Source organism: Cetorhinus maximus, chromosome 6 (assembly GCF_964194155.1).
Source record: "Cetorhinus maximus chromosome 6, sCetMax3.hap1.1, whole genome shotgun sequence".
Classification (NCBI taxonomy): domain Eukaryota; kingdom Metazoa; phylum Chordata; class Chondrichthyes; order Lamniformes; family Cetorhinidae; genus Cetorhinus; species Cetorhinus maximus.
This window is the reverse complement of record NC_135884.1, coordinates 101,723,771-101,744,599: the sequence shown is the minus strand read 5'-3', so window position 1 is coordinate 101,744,599 and position 20,829 is coordinate 101,723,771. Positions and strand designations below refer to the sequence as shown.

The 20,829-nt window shown below is 41.1% G+C and overlaps 1 protein-coding gene across 1 annotated transcript in view; it reads right to left on the bottom strand.

Moving 5' to 3' along the window:
* LOC144682303 (dynein axonemal heavy chain 5-like) overlaps window positions 1-20,829 on the bottom strand; it is a 319,205-nt gene that overhangs the window by 219,059 nt on the left and 79,317 nt on the right. Inside the window, exons 17-20 of the mRNA XM_078544778.1 lie at window positions 12,810-12,955; window positions 10,280-10,403; window positions 4,386-4,616; window positions 309-496 (exon numbers count right to left, since the gene is read on the bottom strand). Of these exons, the coding sequence (XP_078400904.1) occupies window positions 309-496; window positions 4,386-4,616; window positions 10,280-10,403; window positions 12,810-12,955 (689 nt within the window). The remainder of the gene's footprint in view (window positions 1-308; window positions 497-4,385; window positions 4,617-10,279; window positions 10,404-12,809; window positions 12,956-20,829) is intronic.

Genomic DNA, 20,829 nt, shown 5'->3' with positions numbered 1-20,829 from the left:
TCACTCTTACTGCAAGTTAAGAAATTAAGGTTTCTTTAACGTTATACATTACCCTGCTTTATAAATAGGCGAGTACTTTATGTGTGTTGGCATTTATAGCATAGATCTCTGCAAAGTTTAATTTGAAGTTTTCTAGAAATTTCCACTTCAAATTTGTTACAACAACATTATCTATAATGTATGGACAAACAATTCAATGTAATCAACTTAGACAGAAAGGTCACAGCTTAAAGAGAAATCCAAACTTACTTTGCACTGCCCGACTTCACTACATAATAGCCAAAAGTTAAAATGTCCATAATACATACTGCTGTCATTCTTTTCTTGCTCCACACAGATATCCTTCTGGAAATATTGATAATGCAGTCACAGACTCTATTCAAAATACACTGGATATCTTCCAGGGTAGGATGCAGCACAATATCAGGTATGGCAAGGCAGATGTCAACATGGAGAACTGATTTGAAGACTTGCTTCTGATAATCAGAATTAGCATCTAAAATGGGAAAATCTGTCAAAACAGAGCCCCACATACTTGCCCATCATTGTTACCCTAGATTTGCTCAAGCTTATTTTCTGCAAAAATCAGAGCAAGGCCAGAAAATGCAGTCCAATAAACCAGATAAAATGTTCACTGCATCTCCTCCAATATGTTGCAAATAATTCCTGTCCATTCCCAATTGCTAGATTAATTAATGCTTCAAAAATTACCTTGTTGAATACATGAGTATCTTATACAATTAAATTTCTTTCATAAATTGATTTTTACAAATATATTAGAGTGTGTTTTCCTTTATGAGAGAACACAAAGCTGGAACGTAGGATTTAGGAGCAGGAGTAGGCCTTTCAGCCCTTCAAGCCTGCTCCATCATTCAATAAGGTTATGGCTGATCTGGTTGTGTCTCAACTACACTTTGCTGTCTGTCCTCCTTGATCATAACCCTTGACTCCCTTGTCTGTCAAAAATCTGTCTAACCCTGCCTCGAATTAATTCAATGACCCAGCCTCCACTGCTTTCTGGGGAAGAGAATTCCACATACTAATGACCCTTTGAGAGAAAAAACTCTTCTCATCTTCATCTTAAACGATAGACCTCTTAGTCTTAAACGATATCCCCTGGTTCTAGTCTCTCCCAAAAGTGGAAACAGCTTCTCGGTATTTACTCTAACAAATTCCCTCAGGATCTTATGTGTTTCAATAAAATCACCTCTCATTCTTCTAAACTCCAATGGGTATAGGCCTAACCTGTTACTAAAGATGATAATAATGATGAATTCTCAAGTATAAAAGGCCGGTTTCTTTTTGAATTAGTTCATGGAAGGAGTGATATGGGCAAAGCCACATTTATTATTCATCCCAATATAACCAATATAAGAGGCTGGTGATGAGCCATCTCCTTGAAACATAGAAACAGAAAAATAGAAGCAGGAGTAGGTCATTCGGCCTTTTGAACTTGCTCCATCATTCAATACGATCATGGCTGATCCTCTATCTTAACACCATACTCCCACTCTCTCTTCATACCTCTTGATGCCTTTAGAATCTAGAAATCGATCTATTTCCTTCTTAAATATATTTAGTGACTTGGCCTCCACGGGTTCACAGCCCTCTGAGTGAAGAAGTTTCTCTTCATCTCAGTCCTAAACTGCCTACCCCATATCCTGAGATTGTGACCCCTTGTTCTAGACCCCCCCAGCTAGGGGAAACATCATCCCTGCATCCAGTCTGTCCAGTCCTGTCAGAATGTTATACGTTTCAATGAGATCCCCTCTCATTCAACTAAACTCCAGTGAATACAGGCCTAGTCAGCCCAATCTCTCCTCATTTGACAACCCTGCCATCCCAGGACTGTTTCAGTCCTTGAGATCATAAAAACTATACAACACAGAATTTGGCTATTCATTGTGCCTGTGTTGGCTCTTTGAAAGAATTATCCAATAAGTTGCACATCCCTGCACTTTCCCCATGGCCCTCCAAAATGTTTCCTTTTCAATCACATACCCAATTCCCTTTTGCAAGTTATGGGTCAATTTGTTTCTATCCTATCAATGATGATGGTTTTTCACGAAGGCAGGAAAATCCAAGATACTGACCGAGCAACGGTGAAGGAATGGTGGTGTACATGGGATTGTGTGTGACTTGAAATGGAATTTGGAGTTGATTCTGTTCCCATGACATTGCTGCTTTTGTCCTTCTTGCTGCTGGTGAGATCATGAAGTTAGAAGGTGATGTCTAGAATTTGGTAGAATAGATGAGTTGCTGTAGCTTCTACATCCAAGTCTGAATCAAGGCTATGATGAGATCAAAATCCAAATGGTTCTGAACTGAGCTTTGGCAAGCAGGTTATTGGTTAGCAGGTGTCGCTTGTTAGTTCCATTAATGACTCCTATCATAATTTTGATGATAATTGGAAGAAGGCTGATAGGATGGTAATTGGCTGGGTTAGATTTGTTCTGTTTTTATGGATAGGTACAGACCTGGACAATTGCTGTATAATGCAATTGTCTTAGTTGCATTGGAATAAATTTGCAAGAGGGTTGTCTAAATAATAAGTGTCAAATGGTGCTGCTATTTGTATCAACATCACAGAAGTTAAGATAGATCAAAATGTGTAACAAAAATAGTGCTTGTTCTCCTTTATAAGCCTTTTCCAGAATATTACCTTTTGAATCACATGCTAACCAGAAATCAAGGCCAGGATTTGGGTTGGGGCCCTCGCCTTAAGGTTAAATTTGGGTCCCAATCCCACAACGCGTTAGGAGCAGTCCCCTGACATTAATTTTGCCTAGATTGGCCAATGGATGGCCAGAGGATACATTTGGTGTCCAATTAAGATGGCTGGTGGGCCAATAGGAGGCCTTCCACCTTGATGTGCCTCTGAGTGCTTTTAAAACCCCTGAAGTAAAGAAATAGCCACAGCTTCCAGACTACCATTGTGGATTGGGATCTCCTCCATAGGGCAGCCTGTGACTGCAGCTGTGACCGGGTAGGTGCGGGGTGGCCTTAAAATTTCCCTGGAGTGCTAGGCCCCTATCTGTGTCTGATGCCAGGAGGCTGCCTCCAGGCAGCTGCTGTGTTCCCAACAACGTGGCGACCCACAGGCTGACTGGAAAATTCCAGTCAACATTTGATCAAAGGCTTCAATTGATCTTTTAATTACCTCAATTGGCTACCTACTGCTTGCTAACAAGTAGCCATTCCTCCACACATGCACCCCCTCTAAATTCAGCCACGAGGAAATTAGCCCAGGGGCAGGATGGTGCCAGCATGCCAGTGAGCAGTGTGAAATTATGAACCTGCCTGCCTCAGTTCCCATCCTGTTATTGGGCTAAAATCCTTCCCCAATTTTTCTGACTAACTGCCTAATGGCAATTTGGTAATTTCATTAAATATTTCACATTTATAAAAGTTCATCCTCAAATCAAATATGATTCTCTTCTCTGGTTTAGGGTAAAATTGCAAACTCTTGTAATACTTACACAATTTATTTAATTTGAATAATTTGTGTAAACATTGATCAAATTAATTGCATGCTGCTAACAACCCCATGTGCTGACTATATATTGCTAAAACTAATCTCATTTTATTTATTATGTTCACAGAATTCAGCCTCCTGGATCCTGCCTGGAACTTTCATAGGTAAGGGAGTAAGATCAAACAGTACAGGTAAAGTGAATCAAGGTATATCGTCATTTGCGATTACAGCTAAAATCTCTAACCATGTGATTTCTTTAAAAGTTAACAAGATCACTCAGTGTGACTTTTCTAGCTGGAAAGCCTTGACTGGGTTACAGACTTCGTCATTCTTCTGTCAGGATAGCTGTGCAATTTGTTATTAATAAGTGCATTTCTGAAAGGAGGAAAGCAAAAAAGAACTTTGCAAATCTTCAGCACTTCTCCCAAATTAGAGTGCACAGCCACAATGAGGTACTCCAATTTGATCTTCAAGGATGGATTCAAACCAGCCGACTTATGTTTTACTGGCATTCAGATCTAATATCTTCTCCAACTAGTTTCGATACTCAGCTTCTTCTATAACTTACAATGGTTTTGAAAAAAGCATTAAACCTTTAATGCTAGGCTTTCCAATTTACTAATTCAAGCTTCAACATTCTATTACTTGAATTAAAGAGTGCTTAATTGACCAAATCATTCATATCGAAGTATTTAATTATCGATCACAAAATGAGCAGAGCATATATTTAGGCATTAACAAGTTAGGCTTTCCAATTTACTAATTCAAGCTTCAATATTCTATTACTTGAATTAAAGAATGCTTAAGTGACCAAATCATTCATATCGAAGTATTTAATTATTGATCACAAAATGAACAGAGCATATATTTAGGCAGTAACAAGCAAAATCAATGAACCTCAGAATCATACCCTGATGATGGACCTTGGGTAAAGTCTGCATACGTTTTCTTAGTGTTTCAAGAGCATTGCGTATGACCTTAACAAGTGCATCTACATTTCGGCGGCTGAAGTGATTGAGCAGTTCCTTTGCTTCTTGCTTCAGGAACTTGGGATCTTTTAACCTCTTCACTGCTGAGGTTGAATGAGCATCTGGCGAATGGTCCATCGGGGACTGCACTGATACTTTTGTTTCCTTATTTTCTGTCATGAAGAATTAAATGTCATAAATGTCTCCAGCCAAATTAATAAAAATCTTTTATTTTCCAACACCCCCACTCAAATTGTAAATACTTTTGGTATCGCTCCTGTATGTCAATGCAGCCCACAACACAATAATTCACAGTACCTATGTTTGGAGGTTTACACAAATGATTCCAAGTATGATGAGCTCCAAACCTCATATATGCTGTCAAAGGGAAAATGAGAATCATAGCAATGAATTCTCCCACAGAGAAAAATCAAATGGAGATGTAATCAAAGTATATTGTATCCTCCAAACACATTGGTTAGCAGTGGACTGTCTGACTTTGGGTGTATAATGTAACCCAAAAAGAAGAAATACTTGCCATCAAAATGCAATTTTCTCCTTTAAAATATCATAGAAAATGCCTGAATAGTTCATAACCTAGAAATTCAGCCGCACCACTCCTGATTTTGGTTACAATCAGATTTCTTGGAACAGGAATAGGCAATTTAGCCAGTCGAGCCTTTTCCAACATTCAAGAAATCACAGTTGATCTGTAACTCACTATACCTGTCTTTTCCCCATATCCCTTAATACCTTTAGTTAAAAGGAAACTCAATTTTAAAAGTAACAATTTATCCAGGGATAACTGCCATTTGTGGAAGAGTTCCTAACTTCTACCACCCTTGGCACGTTACCTGATTTCACTCCTGAAAGGTCCTGGCTCTAATTTCAAGACAAGGTACCCTAATCCTAGACTCTCCTAACAAGAGAAGTGGTTTCTCTCTATATACCATGTCATTCCCTTTAATATCTTGAAAACTTGATTAAATCCCTCTTAGTCTTAAATTCCATGGAATAATATCCTAGTTTGTGTAACTCCCTTTGTCATTTAACCCTTGGAGCCCAGGTACCATTCTAGCAAATCTAGCTGCACTCCCTCCAAGTCTTTCCTAAGCTGTGATGCCCAGAACTGCACTCCAACAGTAGAGTCAGAGAGTTATTATGGCACAGAATTAGGCCATTCAGCCCATCAAGTCCATGCCAGCTCTCAGTAGAGCAATCCAGCTATTCCTATTTCCCCGCTCTATCCCTTTGACGCTGTAAGTTTATTTCCAAGTGTCCATCCAATATCCTTTTGAAATCATTAGTCATCTCTGTTTCCACCACCCTCATAGGCAGTGAGTTCTAGGTCATTCCCATACACTGCATAACAAAGTTCTTCCTCACATTCCCCTGCCTCTCTTGCCCAAAACCTTAAATCTGTGTCTCCTGGTCCATGAACTATCACCTAATAGGAACAGCTTTACATTATCCACTTTATCTAAAGCTATCATAATCATGCACATGTCTGTCAAATCTTCCCTCAGTATCCTTTACTCCAAGGAAACAACCACAACTTCTCCAACCTGACTTTGTAGCTAAAATCCCTCATCCTTGCAACCATTCCAGTAAATCTCCTCAGCACCCTCTCTAGAACCTTCACATCCTTCCTAAAGTGTGGTGACCAGAACTGCATGCAACACTCTAGTTGTGGTCTAACCAGAACTTTATAAAGGTTCAGAGATGGGGCTTGAGGGTGGATTCTAAAGCAGAAACTAGAAGGGTGGAAGAAGGTGAGATGCTGAAAAGGAGAAGAATGTAGTTTTTGCACTCTATCATGTATGTTCACTCAGTTTTTCTCCCTGCTCCATACTTTTATCAAGTTGTTATGCTTCCTGTAAAGGCTACATATGGCTCTGGACTTACAATTTATCCAGTCTAAAGAAAAGAAAGACAATTTGGGATTTTCAAACTGTGCTTCCTCATTGAATTACTTTTTATTAGAAGTCTACTGTATTAGAGTGAGTTGTACTGTACTACCCAGAACAACTGGAGCTCTGAGACAAGGGAAGACAACTCATGAAATGTTGGTACTAATGACCAGAATGTAACTTCATAAAGAGGTTATCCTCTGCAATCACCTCAGGCTTGTCCTTAATTTTTGCCCTTAATAGTGCTGAATTTCTTGAATGTTATTGGAGTTGCACTCATATGAAGTCATGCATAGTATTCCTGGCTAGTACCCTGTCAGTAGTGGAAAGGCTTGGGCTAAAAAGTGCCAAGTAACATCTACACCATTCAAGTGCCAACGATAACCATCTCCAACAAGGGAGAGTCTAACCTTCTCCCTGTGACATTCAATGGCTTCATCATCGTTGAATACCCAGCCATCAACATTTATCATCATTGATAAATTATCTAACTGGACCAGTCACATAAATATTGTAGCTACAAGAGCAGGTCAGAGGTTGGGTATTCTGCAGTGAGTGACTCACCACCTGACTCCCCAAAGCCTTTCCACCACTGACAGGGTATAAACCAGGAATGTAATGGAATATTATGCATTGCTCCATATGAGTGAAACTCCAACAACACTCAGAAAACTCAGCACCATTAAGGAAAAAGTAGCCCACTTAACTGGCACCCCATCTTCCACATTAAACATTCACTCCATCCACATTGATGCATAGTGGCTACAGTGTATACTATCTATAAGATGCATTGCAGCAACGTGCCAAGGTCTCTTCAACAGCAACTCCCATACCTACAAAGTGTACCACATAGAAATTCAAGGACTGCAAGCCAGCTCCAAGTTTCCTTCCAAGTCACACACCATTCTAACCTGGAAATATATTGCCTTTCCTTCATTGCCATTGGGTCAAAACCCTGGAACTTTCCCCTAACACCACATGGACTCCAATGGTTCAAGAAAGTAGCTCACCATCACCTTCTCATGGACAATTAGGGATGATCAAAAATGCTGGCCTTGCCAGCAATGCAGTATGTGAAGTGTTGTGAATGGAACTGAACACTGTGCAATCTTTAGTGAACATCCCCAGTTGTAATCCAATAGTGGAGGAGAGCATATACAAATTAAGAGCAGGAGTAGGCTAATCAGCCCCTCAAGCCTGCTCCACCATTCCTAATCACTTGCTTTGCCTGCATACTAACTTTTTGTGATTCATGTATCAGGACATCCAGATCCCTCTGTACCACTGATTTCTGCAATCTCTCTCCTTTTAAATAATATATTGCTTATCCATTCTTCCTGCCAATGTGGACAAGTTCACATTTCCCCACTTCATACTCCAATTGCCAAATTTTTGCCTACTCACTTAACCTATCTATATCCCTTTATAAGCTCCTTACTTCCCCACCAATCTTAGTGTCATCAGCAAATTTAGCAACAGCACATTCGGCCCTTCCGTCCAAGTCACTTATAAGTAGCTAAGGCCCCAGCACTGACCCCTGTGACACTCCACTCATCACATCTTGCCTATCCGGTCATTGTTGAAACAGCTGAAGATGGTCGGGTAGAGGAAACTACCCTGAGGAACTCCTGCAGTAATGTTTTGGGGCTGAGATGATTAGTGCTCAACAACCACAGCTATATTCTTTTGTGCTGGGTATGACTCCAGCCAGTAGAGAGATTTCCCTCTGATTCCCATTGATTTCAATTTTGCTAGGGCTCCTTGATGTCACACTAGGTCAAATGCTGCCTTGATGTCAAGGGCAGTCACTCTCATCTTACCTCAGGAATTCAGCTATTTTGTCCTTGTTTGGAACAAGGCTATAATGAGGTTTGGAGCTGAGTTATCTTGATGGAGCCCAAACTGTGTATCACCAACAACATCAGCAAGCAAGTTGTTAATATGTCACTTGATCACACTGTCTATCACTTTGGTGATGATTGAGAGTGGGATGAAGGGGCAGTAATTGGCCAGATTGGATTTGTCCTGCTTTTTGTGGACAGGGCAAACAAACCTAGGCAGTTTTTCACTTTGTCAAGTAGATGCCAGTGATGTAGCTGTGGTGGAAAATTGCATTTCTACAGCCATCTGCAAAATGTACATTCCCAATACAATGGAGAAAGCACCAAGACATGGTTAGTTCTGGAGAATAGGTCTTCGGCACTACAATGGATGTCTTCTAGATCCATAGCCTCTCCTGTATCCAGTGTGCTGAACTACTTCTTGCTATCATGTGGAGTGAATTGAATTAGCTGAAGACTGATTCTTTGATGGTGGGGACTTTAGGAGGAGGATAAGATGGATCATCCACTTGACACTTCTGGCTGAAGATGGTTGCAAAGTTTCAGCCTTGTCTTTTGCACTCACATTCTAACCTCCATCGTCTTTGAGGATCGGGGTGTTCAGGGAGCCTCCTCCTCCCTTTAGTTGTTTAATTGTCACACCGGGATGTGGCAGGACTGCAGAGTTTTGATCTGATCCATTGGTTGTAAGATTGCTTAGCTTTGTCTATATCATGTTGCTGCTGCTGTTTTACATTCATGTGGACCTATATTGTAGCTTCACCAATTTAGCATCTTGTTTTTAGGTATGCCTGGTGCTGCTCCTGGCATGCTCCTTTACATTCTTCATTGAACTAGAGTTGGTCCCTTGATTTTATGATAATGGTGGAGTGAGGGATATGCCAGGCCATTAGATTATAGATTGTGGTGGAATATAATTCTGCTACTGTTGATGGCCCACAGCACCTTTATAGATGTCCAATCTTAAGTTGCTAGATTTGTTCTGAATCTCTCTCATTTAGCATAGAGGTAGTACCACACAACATCTCCTCAGATATTGTCATCTCCACAAGAACTGTTGTGGTCACTCCTGCCAACACTGTCATCAACAGATGCATCAGTGTGCAACAAATTGATGAGAATGGGGTTAAGTAGGTTTTACCCTCATGTTGCTTCTCTCATCACCTGCCAGAGGCCCAGTCTGGCATTTATGTCCTTATTAATCCTTATGTCATTATTGATGATGAACAATTAAGTCCCGCATCCAGAGTCTATCTGTGCCCTTGCTATCCTCAGTGCTTCTTCCAAGCTGCAGCATGACTTCTAACCTCTTGTATTCTAGCCCTCTGGATAGTAACACCAGAATTCCATTAACAGTTTGATTATTTTTTTGTACTTGTCCATGGTATTCTAACTATCTATGTACATGGACCCCATAGGTTCTTTGAACCGCCATTTCTTCTAGCTTTTTACCATTTAGGAAGTACTCTGATCTATCTTCTAGGACTATATGTAGTGTAATTATGATGCACATGGTCCTTTGAAACAAGACATTATAAAATTGTTATCAACATCCAAACATTCAATGGTTTTAAAGTATCAAATGACATAATTGAACTTTTTTACATAATTGAAGTTAAATTATGATTTTTTCTCTTTAAATCTTTACATGCCAATATAATTACGTGTATGGTTGTAGATTCTCAGCAAAGAAGTGTCAAGTGCGATTGGCAATTATGCCTTAGTGATATAGTTATACTTAAGCTTAAATGAGTTGATAACATTCCATGTGAGTAACCATCTGAGAAATTTGGAAGCATTTCAAATCTGCTCACTCCCAAAGCCAAAGCATATTACCCAATGATGTATTGTATCAGCTGTACCCAAAGTCTGTGCATTAGATTCAATCTCCTGTACTGATATCCATTATTCCCTGTTATACATCCCTCAATAGTGAGAAGGGGAAAACTTTCTCAACTGAATATAGTGCATCAACTTTGGTTTTACATTAATAATTTAATTTAATTAACAATACATCTCAGTAGCAGAAGAGCATTAATCCTTATTAAGGCAACATGTATGAGGCTCATTCCAGTTCTGTTATACCTTCTATGTCATGATTTTCATCATCTGAATCATCATCGAGCAGCATGTTAATAAGTTCATTGGTTGCTACTTCCACCAGCATACTCTTACATTGCAGTGACTGAGCTCCTTTGATGCACATATCCTATTAGAAAATGGATGTTACTTAAAAATTAAAGTTCTTCCAATTTTTTCAAATATATAGTGTATACTGTGGAGTCAAATATTTAAATATATAACAAAAGAAAACAAAGAATTTTTTTTTTAAATCATTGTATTTTCACACTACTGAATCACCAAAATACTATTCCTACATGATATTTAATTAATTACACTAATTTTTTCTAAAAGACCTGAACTCTCCATTCCTATGACTCTGGTCGTCTTGTATATCCAGGGTTCCCAAATTGTGGTATGTTTACCCATGGAAAGTATGTGAGACATCTCTGGGGGTTATGTGGAAGAAATTGTCCAGTGGCAAATCCTCCCACTTGAGGTCTCTCTCTCATACACTCCCTTGTTTGTTTTCTCCCATTTCACTGTAACTTGTTACGATTTATACTCAATTAGGAGTTGCAGACTCTCTGTCACCAGCATTGATGGCACTGCAGGCAGTTAAATAAAACAGTCTTGTTGACAGCATTTGATTGGGATTAAATCTTTGGTAAGTTGAGCATCCACATGTTTTATCAAGGTAGTTTAAAATTAAAGGAAAGACTTGCAATTAAGAGTATTACCAAGGTCAATACTGGCCAGACATTACAAGAGGTAGTGGAGGCAGGTCACAAATGCTTTGGAATATTCTTTGGGTTAATGTGTTCACAAAGGTGGGCAGATGCGGAATTTTGTGCCTGTAGCTGGCATGCTGGTTTCCTGGGGGAGGGGGGTGTGGCAGGATGGTGTGCAGCAGGGGTAGCCACCTACAAGAGGCAAGAAGCCAATTAAGGCTGGTTTAAGATTTATTAAGACCTATTGTCAATGGCCAATTGGAATTTTCCAATCAGCCTCCAGGTACCCCGAGGCATCAGGGAACAGCCCAGCTGCCTAGAGAGAACGCCTTAATGGGCCGACCAGGGCACCAGTGCTCTCGGCAGACTTTGAGGCCCTCTCTGCCTGCTAGCTACAGACATCCCTATGGTGGGACTCCCCTGCCACAATGGTGACCCAGCTGCAAAGGGCTTTTTTTATTTTAAGGATAAAAAAGTTGGCGAGCGGGTGTTCCAACTTGGGGTGCACTCTCTCTCTTATCTGAAAAGAGCCTGCTGCTTCTTCAGTGCTGGGGGTCCTCTTATATATAACTATATTATAACTATATAAAAGTAAGTTATGATTGACAAATTACTTGTATCTATAAACAGCCAGATCTCAACTCTCAGAAATGTCTGAAATGTTCCACAGTTTGTAAATTACTTAGAAGTACCTCTTACTATGTAAGAAACAAAGCAGCAATTTAACGAAGAGTAAGTTCCCATAAAAAGTACCAACTAGTTTTTACAATGTTGGTTGAAGGAGGAAGGTTAGTCAGCATATGGGCGAGAAATGCACTTAGAAAAGCACTGAGAAAATCAGCTTGGGAAAGCAGAAAGAAACAATTCAATAATATGAACAAAAAAAATGCTGGAAAATCTCAACCGGTCAGGCAGCATCTGCGGAGAGAAATGGAGTTAACGTTTCAGGTCGATGACTTTTCATTGATTCTGATGAAAGGTCATCGATCTGAAATGTTAACTCCGTTTTGCTCCGCAGATGCTGCCTGACTCGCTGGGTTTTACCAGCACTTATTGTTCTTATTTCCAATTTCCAGCATCCGCAGTATTTTGTATTGTTTCTAATACAAAAGCCACGTTTGATTCAAAGCCAAAATTAAAAATGAAATACAAGAACTTCAGGATCCCAAGAAATACAACATCATAAACCACATGGTCAAAACTTAGTTATTTTATGCCGATATTTAAAATAATTTACAAATCACAAACACTGGGTCCAATACTTGTGAAGGGATAGAACTTAAATAACTGGGGGGGGAGGCAGGCTGGGGTGGCATTGTTTTTTGCACTTCAACTAATTTTATTTCTGTACTGCTCCAATCAGTTTTGTTTTTGGATGCATTTGATGTCACTGTTCAGTGCCATGCTAGTAAACTATTTCATCTCCTGGTGCCAATATTGAGGAACAGAATAATGTTATCCTTTATATTGAAAATTTGCATTCAGCTCTCCTAGGTCAGAAGCACATCAGTTCAGAGTTCCCTTAAGTATATCAAAGCTTAATATTTTACTATTCAGCTTGACATTATTCCTTGAGTGCTGCAGAATTGTTTCAATGGGCCAGATTTTATGTTCATTGGCTATCAATGGGCAGCAAATTTGGTGTGTATTTTTGACAATTTGAACAATCTAGTTCTATCAGGATAGTGGATTAAAAGATAAATTGAGGTCGAGTGGATTGATTTACACTGGGCTAGATATCATTATAGAATATACAAGGACCTGGTTCCATTAATGGGCTCTGTTTAAAAAAGCCCTGGACATACAACACAATCCTACTATACCTGTGTATGGCTTAAAAACTCCTCACACGGCCATGGTGTTTCCTCAGGAAATTCACAAAGTGATGTGATGCTCATATCCTGCAGGATCCAGTCAATACGATATTCAACAAGGTCATTTATTCTGTGAACCAGCAAATCAATTTCTCCTATGGGACAGAAACATTGGAATAATTTAAATAAAGGCCAAAAAATCCATAATCACAAATTCAATAAGAAAATGATGAAGGGAGGAAGAACCATTCCAACATCAAGTGGAGTTTATAAAATATTCCTTTTGTTTTGTTACTGGAACATATAAAGATTTCTGTTGAATGTATCTGTCTTCATAATTACTGCCATCTATGCTTTTATGCTCTTCTAACATAACAAAACTAATTGGTTTTTGAAAATACTATTTACCTGGTTGCATACAATGATACTTTGCCTTTATAAATGCATTGTATAATAATGGCCCGAATTTTGCGGTCAACGGCAAAGTGATGCTGCTTGCCGCTATCCTTGAAGACAGCTGCTCACAAAGATCTAGTGATCCATGTGGCATGGATTTCACTTTCTCCACGTTAGTTTAATTCCAGCACTAGCTGTAGCGGATCTCCGACATTCAGCAACAGTGATGTCATCACGCAAGCTAAGCAGTCAATCACATTGAAGAATTCTCACAGACAGCAAACTGGGAAGTTAAAAGCACTGATTGCCCTTCATTTTTTAGACATTTTACAAAGAGAAATAAGACTGGTACATACTTATGGAATTAAGGTAGAAGCTGAAACATCAATAAGTGTCAAAAACATGTTCTATTTTTTTAAGAAAATTTATTTTTTTATCACAAGAGAGAAATTCAACATCCCACCACAAATATAAAATTAGTTTAGCAGTAACTATGATTCATTGAATCATAGAATGGTTACAGCACCAAAGAATGCCATTTGGCCCATTGTGTTTGAGCGGGCCCTCTAAAGGAACAAGTCACCTAGTGTCACTTCCCTGCCTTTTCCCTGTAGCCCTGAAATGTTTTCCTTTTCACATAATGATCCAATTCCCTTTTAAAATCCTCAATTCACCCTGCCTCCACCACACTCTCAGGCAATGCATTCCAGATCCTAACCTCTCGCTGTGTGAAAAAATTTTCCCTCATGTCGCCATTGCTTCTTTTGCCAATCACCTTAAATATGTGCCCTCTGGTTCTCGATTCTCCCACCAATGGGAACAGTTTCTCCCTATCTACTCTATCCAGGGCCCACATGATTTCGAATACCTCTTTCAAATCTCCTCTCACTTCCTCTTCTCCAAAGAAAACAATCCTAACTTCTCCAATGTTTCTATGTAATTTAAGTTCCTCATCCCTAGAACCATTCTCATGAACCTTTTCTGCACCCTCTCTAATGCCTTCATATCCTTCTTAAAGTGTGCTGCCCAGAACTGGACACAATACTCCAGTTGAGGCTGAACCAGTGTTTTATAGAGGTTTTACTAAACTTCCTTGCTTTTGTACTCTATTCCCCTATTAATAAAGACCAGGATACCATATGCTTTATTAACTACACTCTCAAATTGTCCCACCATCTTAGATGACTTATGCACATATACACCCAGGTCCCTCCGCTCGTGCATCCCTTTTAGAATTGTACCCTTTATTTTATATTGTCTCTCTGCATTCTTCCTATCAAAATGACTCACTTCACACTTCTGTGCTTAAATTTCATCTGCCACTTGTCCAACCATTCCACTAACCTATCTATGTCCTTTTGATTTCTACACTATCCTCCTCATGGTTCACAATACTTCCAAGTTTCATGTCATCCCCAAATTTTGAAATTGTGCCCTGGACACCAAGGTCTGGATCATTAATATGTAACAGGAAGAGCAGGTGACCCCTGACCCCTGGGGAAATCTACCATAAACTTTCTCTAGTTTGAAAAACAGCCTTTCGTCACTACTCCTTATTTCCTTTGACTCAGTAAATTTCATATCGATGTTGCTACTGTCCCTTTTATTCCATGACCTCTAACTTTGCTCATACATGTGTTGTGTGGCATTTGATCAAATGCCATTTGGAAAACCTTGTAAACTATATCAACAGCATTACCCTCATCAACACTCTCTGTTACCGCATCAAAAAAACTCAAGCAAATTAAACACAATTTGTCATTAATAAATCCATGCTGGCTTTCCTTAATTAACCTGCATTTCCCCAAGTGACTATTAATTTTGTCCCAAATTATCATTTCTAAAAGCTCATCACCGAGATTAAACTGACTGGCCTGCAGTTGCTGGGCTTAACTTAACACCCTTTTTTGAACAAGGGTGTATGTAACATTTGCAATTCTACAATCCTCTGGCACAACCCCAGGGTCTAAGGAGGATTGGGAAATTATGGCCAGTGCACCTGCAATTTCCAGTCTCACTTCCATCACTATCCTTGGATGCATTTCATCCGGTCCTGGTACCTTATCAACTTTAAGCACAGGCAGCCTAACCGATATCGCCTCATTATTATTTTTAACCCCTTCAAGTGTCTGAACTACCTCCTCTTTCACCATAACTTAGGCAGCATCTTCTTTCTTGGTAAAGACAAATGCAAAGTATTCATTCAATACCTCAGCCATATCTACTGCCTCCATGTTTGGGTTTTGAAATGAAACAGTACCATATGTCCTATCTGGCTTGCCATAGTCCTGTGACTTCTGCCATGAGGCAATCTCTCTGTAAGCTGCCATTTTGTGTGAATTCAATAAAGACCTACAATAAGAAAGCCTTGCAATCATTGAACTTGAAACATGGGACAGGGTTTTACATCCCGGCGTGCGGGTGTGCGCCCGACCTGATCGGACGTAAAATAGTGCATGATATTTTGATCAGCGGGCGCACGCAAAAGTTGGCAGCATGCCCACTGACAATTAAGAGGCCTATTAAGGCCCTTAATCAATAAATTTAAACATATTTTTCACTGCCCATGCAACCTTACAGTTAGCGGGTGGTCAAATCAGCCAGGCGGACTTTTGATATTTTAGCAAACTTCATCCACAGATGGGATGAGGTTTCTGCCCATGGTGTGAGAAGTAGAGATTAAAATAGAGTTTTGAAACCCTGAAAATGTTGCACAGAAGCCACAGCTCAGAAAGACACACAGAAACGTTCAAATATGCTAAAAGCTGCTGAAAAAGGACAAGGAAAAGCAAACGTATAAACCAAAGGCAGCAAGTAAAATACTCAGTGAGTTAACATGGCTGTAAACTTTCCCCTACCGGCTCCAGCAGAAATGAAAAGCAATATATACTTGCAATGGTAAAACTGAGTTGGCAACAGATTTAATTAATAAGCCAGAACCGATAAGAGTAGCCACACTTCTAACACTGCCCTGGAGGAGCTGCTACAGATTGTACTCCATTCTAAATCTAACCAATGAACAAAGGAAACAGATGACAAAGATTTTGAAAGCCTTGAATGCACATTTTGAACCCCGAGTAAATGTTATTTATGAACACTGGAGCTCAAAATGAAAAGGAAGACATAGATCAGTATGTGGCTACAGTAACATAGCTTGCAGAATCAGGCAGCTAAAAGTTGATCTGATTAAAGATTGAATAGTCTTAGGCCTACAAGACCCATCAGTGAGAGCAAGTCTACTGAAAGAGGAGAAACTTATGCTCAAGAAAGTGATAGGCATGTGCCGAAATCTGGAGCTTGTAAAACGTCAGCGAGAGCACATGTTTGGCAGAGCAGACCAGGAGATATATTATGCTGAGAGACATTCCAGGCCAAAAGAGCAGAGCAATCACAGACAAAAGGCAAGATGCAAATACTGCAGAGGGCATCATACAAAGGAAAAAAAGGATTGCCCAGCGTGGGAAAGCAGTATTTTAACTGCAAAAAGTCGAATCATTTCGCACACAAGTGACTGGCTAGAAAGAAGCAAAACAAGCCTATGTAGACAGCCACTGGAGAGATATCAGCAGAAGAGTCTGATGAAGCATTATACACCATACAACTTGTTGACTCCATCAAGTCTATAGCTGATAAAGGGTTTGTGACTGTTACAATGATGACCGCAGAAAGAGAATATCAAGCAAACGGTAAGTGTCAGATAGACACTCGTGTGTCATGCAACATTGTGACTTTCATAGACTTGTGCTAAGTGGATCAACATGGCAATCCAAAAATGAAGCCCTCAAAAGTAAGGGTGAGGCAAAATGATGGCACGATACTCATACCGAGAGGACAAATTAGTCTAAGAGCCCAATGCAATGGCAAGAATCTGGAGTTCCAGGTCTTAGATGGGATGCAACAGCCACTCATCTCAGCTGAAGCAAATCTAAAGCATGGACTGATAACCCTGAACATGCCAACAGAAGTTTACAACTTGTCACAGTACACAAAACCATTGACTGATGAACAGATCCTACAGGAGTACAAAGATATGTTTACAGGGCTGGGATGTCTACCAGGAGAATACCATCTAGAAGTAGGTGAGAGTATAAAACCAATTCAGCCTCTGCCAAAAAGAGTTCCAGCTGCCCTCAAATCCAGCCTAAAAAACAAGATAGAAGAACTGGAAAAGAAGGGAGTAATCAAGAAAGTGACAACTCCTACAGACTGGATTAGCAGCATGGTAGCAGTGAAACAACCTGGAAAGTTAAGAGTCTGCTTAGACCCAAAGGATCGAAATAAAGCACTGAAGAGATCTCACTACCCCATGCCAATCATCGAAGGGATTTTGCCACAACTTGCCAAGGCAAAGATCTTTACTAACCAGATGCAAAGGATGGTTACTGGCAAGTGAAGCTGGTTGAAAGCAGCAGCTTTCTAACAACATTCTGGATGCCATTCGTGAGATATAGATGGTTGCACATGCTGTTTGGCACTTCCACAGCTCCAAAAGAGTATCAATTAGACAACATGAGATAGTCAGTAACCTTCCCAGTGTGGAAGCCATAGTGGATGATCTACTAGTCTATGGATGTGGGGATACAATGGAAGAAGCCAGAGCTGACCATGATCAGAATTTAATACAACTGCTAAAGAGAGCTTGCCAGATGAACCTGAAGCTGAACAAGAAAAAATTGCAATTGAAGATGCCTGAAGACAATTACATAGGTCACGTACTGACAGCAAAAGATCTTTGCCAGGATCCTGACAAGATGAGAGCTGTAGCAGCAATGCAGCGGTCAACGGACATGAAAGCAATGCAATGATTTGTTGGGTTCATGAACTATTTAGCAAAATTTTTTGCCTAATTTGTTGTCGGAGTGTGAACCATTACACAAGCTCACTGCCAAGGAGGTGCAATGGTATTGCAGCACAGAACAAGAAAGAGTGTTCACTAATATCAAACGGTTAGTAATGACAATGCCAGTGCTGAAGTACTATGATGTCAATGATGAAGCCACCTTGCTGCGTGATGCCAGCGAGACAGGCCTTGGAGCAACCCTAATACAGCAAAGACAACCAGTCGCATTTACATCCAGAGCACTAATTCAAACTGAACAATGCTACGCCCATATCAGGAAAGAGTGCCTGGCTATTGTTTTTGCTTGTGAGCATTTTCATCAATACCTGCTTGGGAAAGACAAAGTAACAGTGGAGTCCAACCACAAGTCACTTCAAAGCATTTTTCTCAAACCGCAACAATCTGTTCCAAAGTATCTGCAAAGAATGTTACTTCGTTTGGAGAGATATTGGCTGGAATCATCTGCTCTCATTGGTGGCAAGCGTCATGGCGGGTGTGAGCGGACAATATGGCGAGAAGGCCAAAATCGGTTTTATGCCATCGTGAAACCAGTTTACGATCGTCTGCTCCGCCCATCAATGGTGATCTGTGTTTCCCGCCATCCAACATTGTGAACTTAATTTTAATGTGTTCTCATTTCATTATTGTGGCTGCAAGCTGGAATCATCCCCCTACGCCAAATTTACCTCTCACATCAGCGTGACTTCAGAACAGGGTGAGTTATGACTGCCTGGTGAACTAAACTTCGAGAGGAAATCGGAGGTGCACAGCGCTCGTAAGGATTGCCTGTAGCACACGCATTCAAGGGGGCACGGACATGTCGCTTTTTCCCGGCTGATTTTCAGTGCAGTGCCAGGGCAAGGGGTCTAGTGTGGGTGAGGTCGGGGGGGGTTGGAAAAGCAGCACTGACTGAAGGAAGTACACAAGCACATGCCGGGTGTGGAGGGGCAGGGAGGACAGTGGGGGAGGGCGAGGGAAGCGGCTGTGGTAAAGCTTGTTGAAAGTGAGCATTCTTCCACAGCTGGGACCATTCAGCAGCAGCTCCATTGAGATACTTGGAGTCAGGCCTCTGAAGCATTTCTGCCCACTCAAGCAATGCAAAAGCATGAACGTGCCACCCAATGCTCCAGAACTTTTCGCCCCTCAGATGCAGGCTGCAAATTGATGTGTGTTTTAGGGAGTTGTGGAACAATTTGATGACTCGACAAGTTGTAGAATCCCTTTGTGAAAGGTGGCCATGGCACAGTCACGTGTAGAGGCACTCAGTGCCCTTTGCAATGTCTTTATTAATGTATGGACAGTATCCCTCATGGCTCAAGCTAACAGCGCAGCCTTGCAGTGTGGGTTAGGAAAATGCCTGCGCCTGAGCTGAGAGCAGAGCATGCAGTCCAGTGGCCGAAGCTGCCGCCAATCGGTCAAGTGGATGGGGGCAGAGGTGGGTGGGGGTTCAGACAGCCATGAAGTGCACTACATGCTGGCCATCCAAGTGGTGGCCAACACTCTCTGGCATGCGTGAAGGGGCCTTGAAACTTAACCAAGAGAGGTTCTTAGGACACATATGCTAACCCACGCATCTCTCTCTTTGATCCTGCAGGAGGAGAACATCAGGATCATGGAGCCTGGTGACTTAGTGGTATGCCTCATGGCTTACAGAGACCAGGGAAGGAGAAAAGTGCAATGGAGGTGCCTGCCTCGGCAAAGGGAGGGGCACCACACTCAAGATGAAGGTGCGGCAGGGCCTCCTGCGTACACAGCTGAAGATTCACAGCGGGCCTTTGCTCGTAGGCGCCTCATTAGACCCAGGGTCTATAGATGGTGCTTGTTATTCCTGCAGATGACCAAGAACCAGTGTTTCTGAAGACTGTTCATTTCTAGGGAACTGGTCAGTCATATATGCCACCTGCTGCAGGATTTGGCGCTACAGGGACATCGAGGGCATCCACTGCCAGTGGGTGTGAAAGTGACTGCGGCACTAAAGTTTTACGCCAGTGGCTCCTTCCAGGGCTCCATAGGTGACCTGTATGGGATCTCGCAAGCCTTCATCCACAAGTGTATCCAGGAGGTAACAGATGCCATCTTTGCAAAGGCACAGAATTTTGTGCATTTCCGCCAGGATCAGGCAAGCCAGGAAGCAAGAGTTCTGGGATTTGCACAGATCTCTGGTTTTCCACAGGTGCAGGATACCATTGACTGCAGTCATATGGCTCTTAGATCTCCGTGGCAACAAGAAGTCAACTACATCAACCACAAGGGCTTTCACTCGCTGAATGTTTAGCTGGTCTGCACACAAGTGATTGGCTAGAAAGAAGCAAAACAAGCCTATGTAGACAGCCACTGGAGAGATTTCAGCAGAAGAGTCTGATGAAGCATTATACACCATACAACTTGTTGATTCCATCAAGTCTATAGCTGATAAAGGGTTTGTGACTGTTACAATGATGACCGCAGAAAGAGAATATCAAGCAAACGGTAAGTGTCAGATAGACACTCGTGTGTCATGCAACATTGTAATTTTCAAAGACTTGTGCTAAGTGGATCAACATGGCAATCCAAAAAATGAAGCCCTCAAAAGTAAGGGTGAGGCACCCAAACTACTCTTCCAATAGCAAAGGGCTACTGAAACCAGAAGTAGTAACCGATGTGAGTTAAAAAAAAATCAAGGTGAAACGGCAGAAAGCCAAACCTCACTTTGACAAGACTGCCAAACTATGCCAGAGCTGAGAATTGGAGAGCCAATCAGGGTACAAATCTTCAACACTTTCAACAGGAGTCAGCCTATGTTGAAGCTTGGGA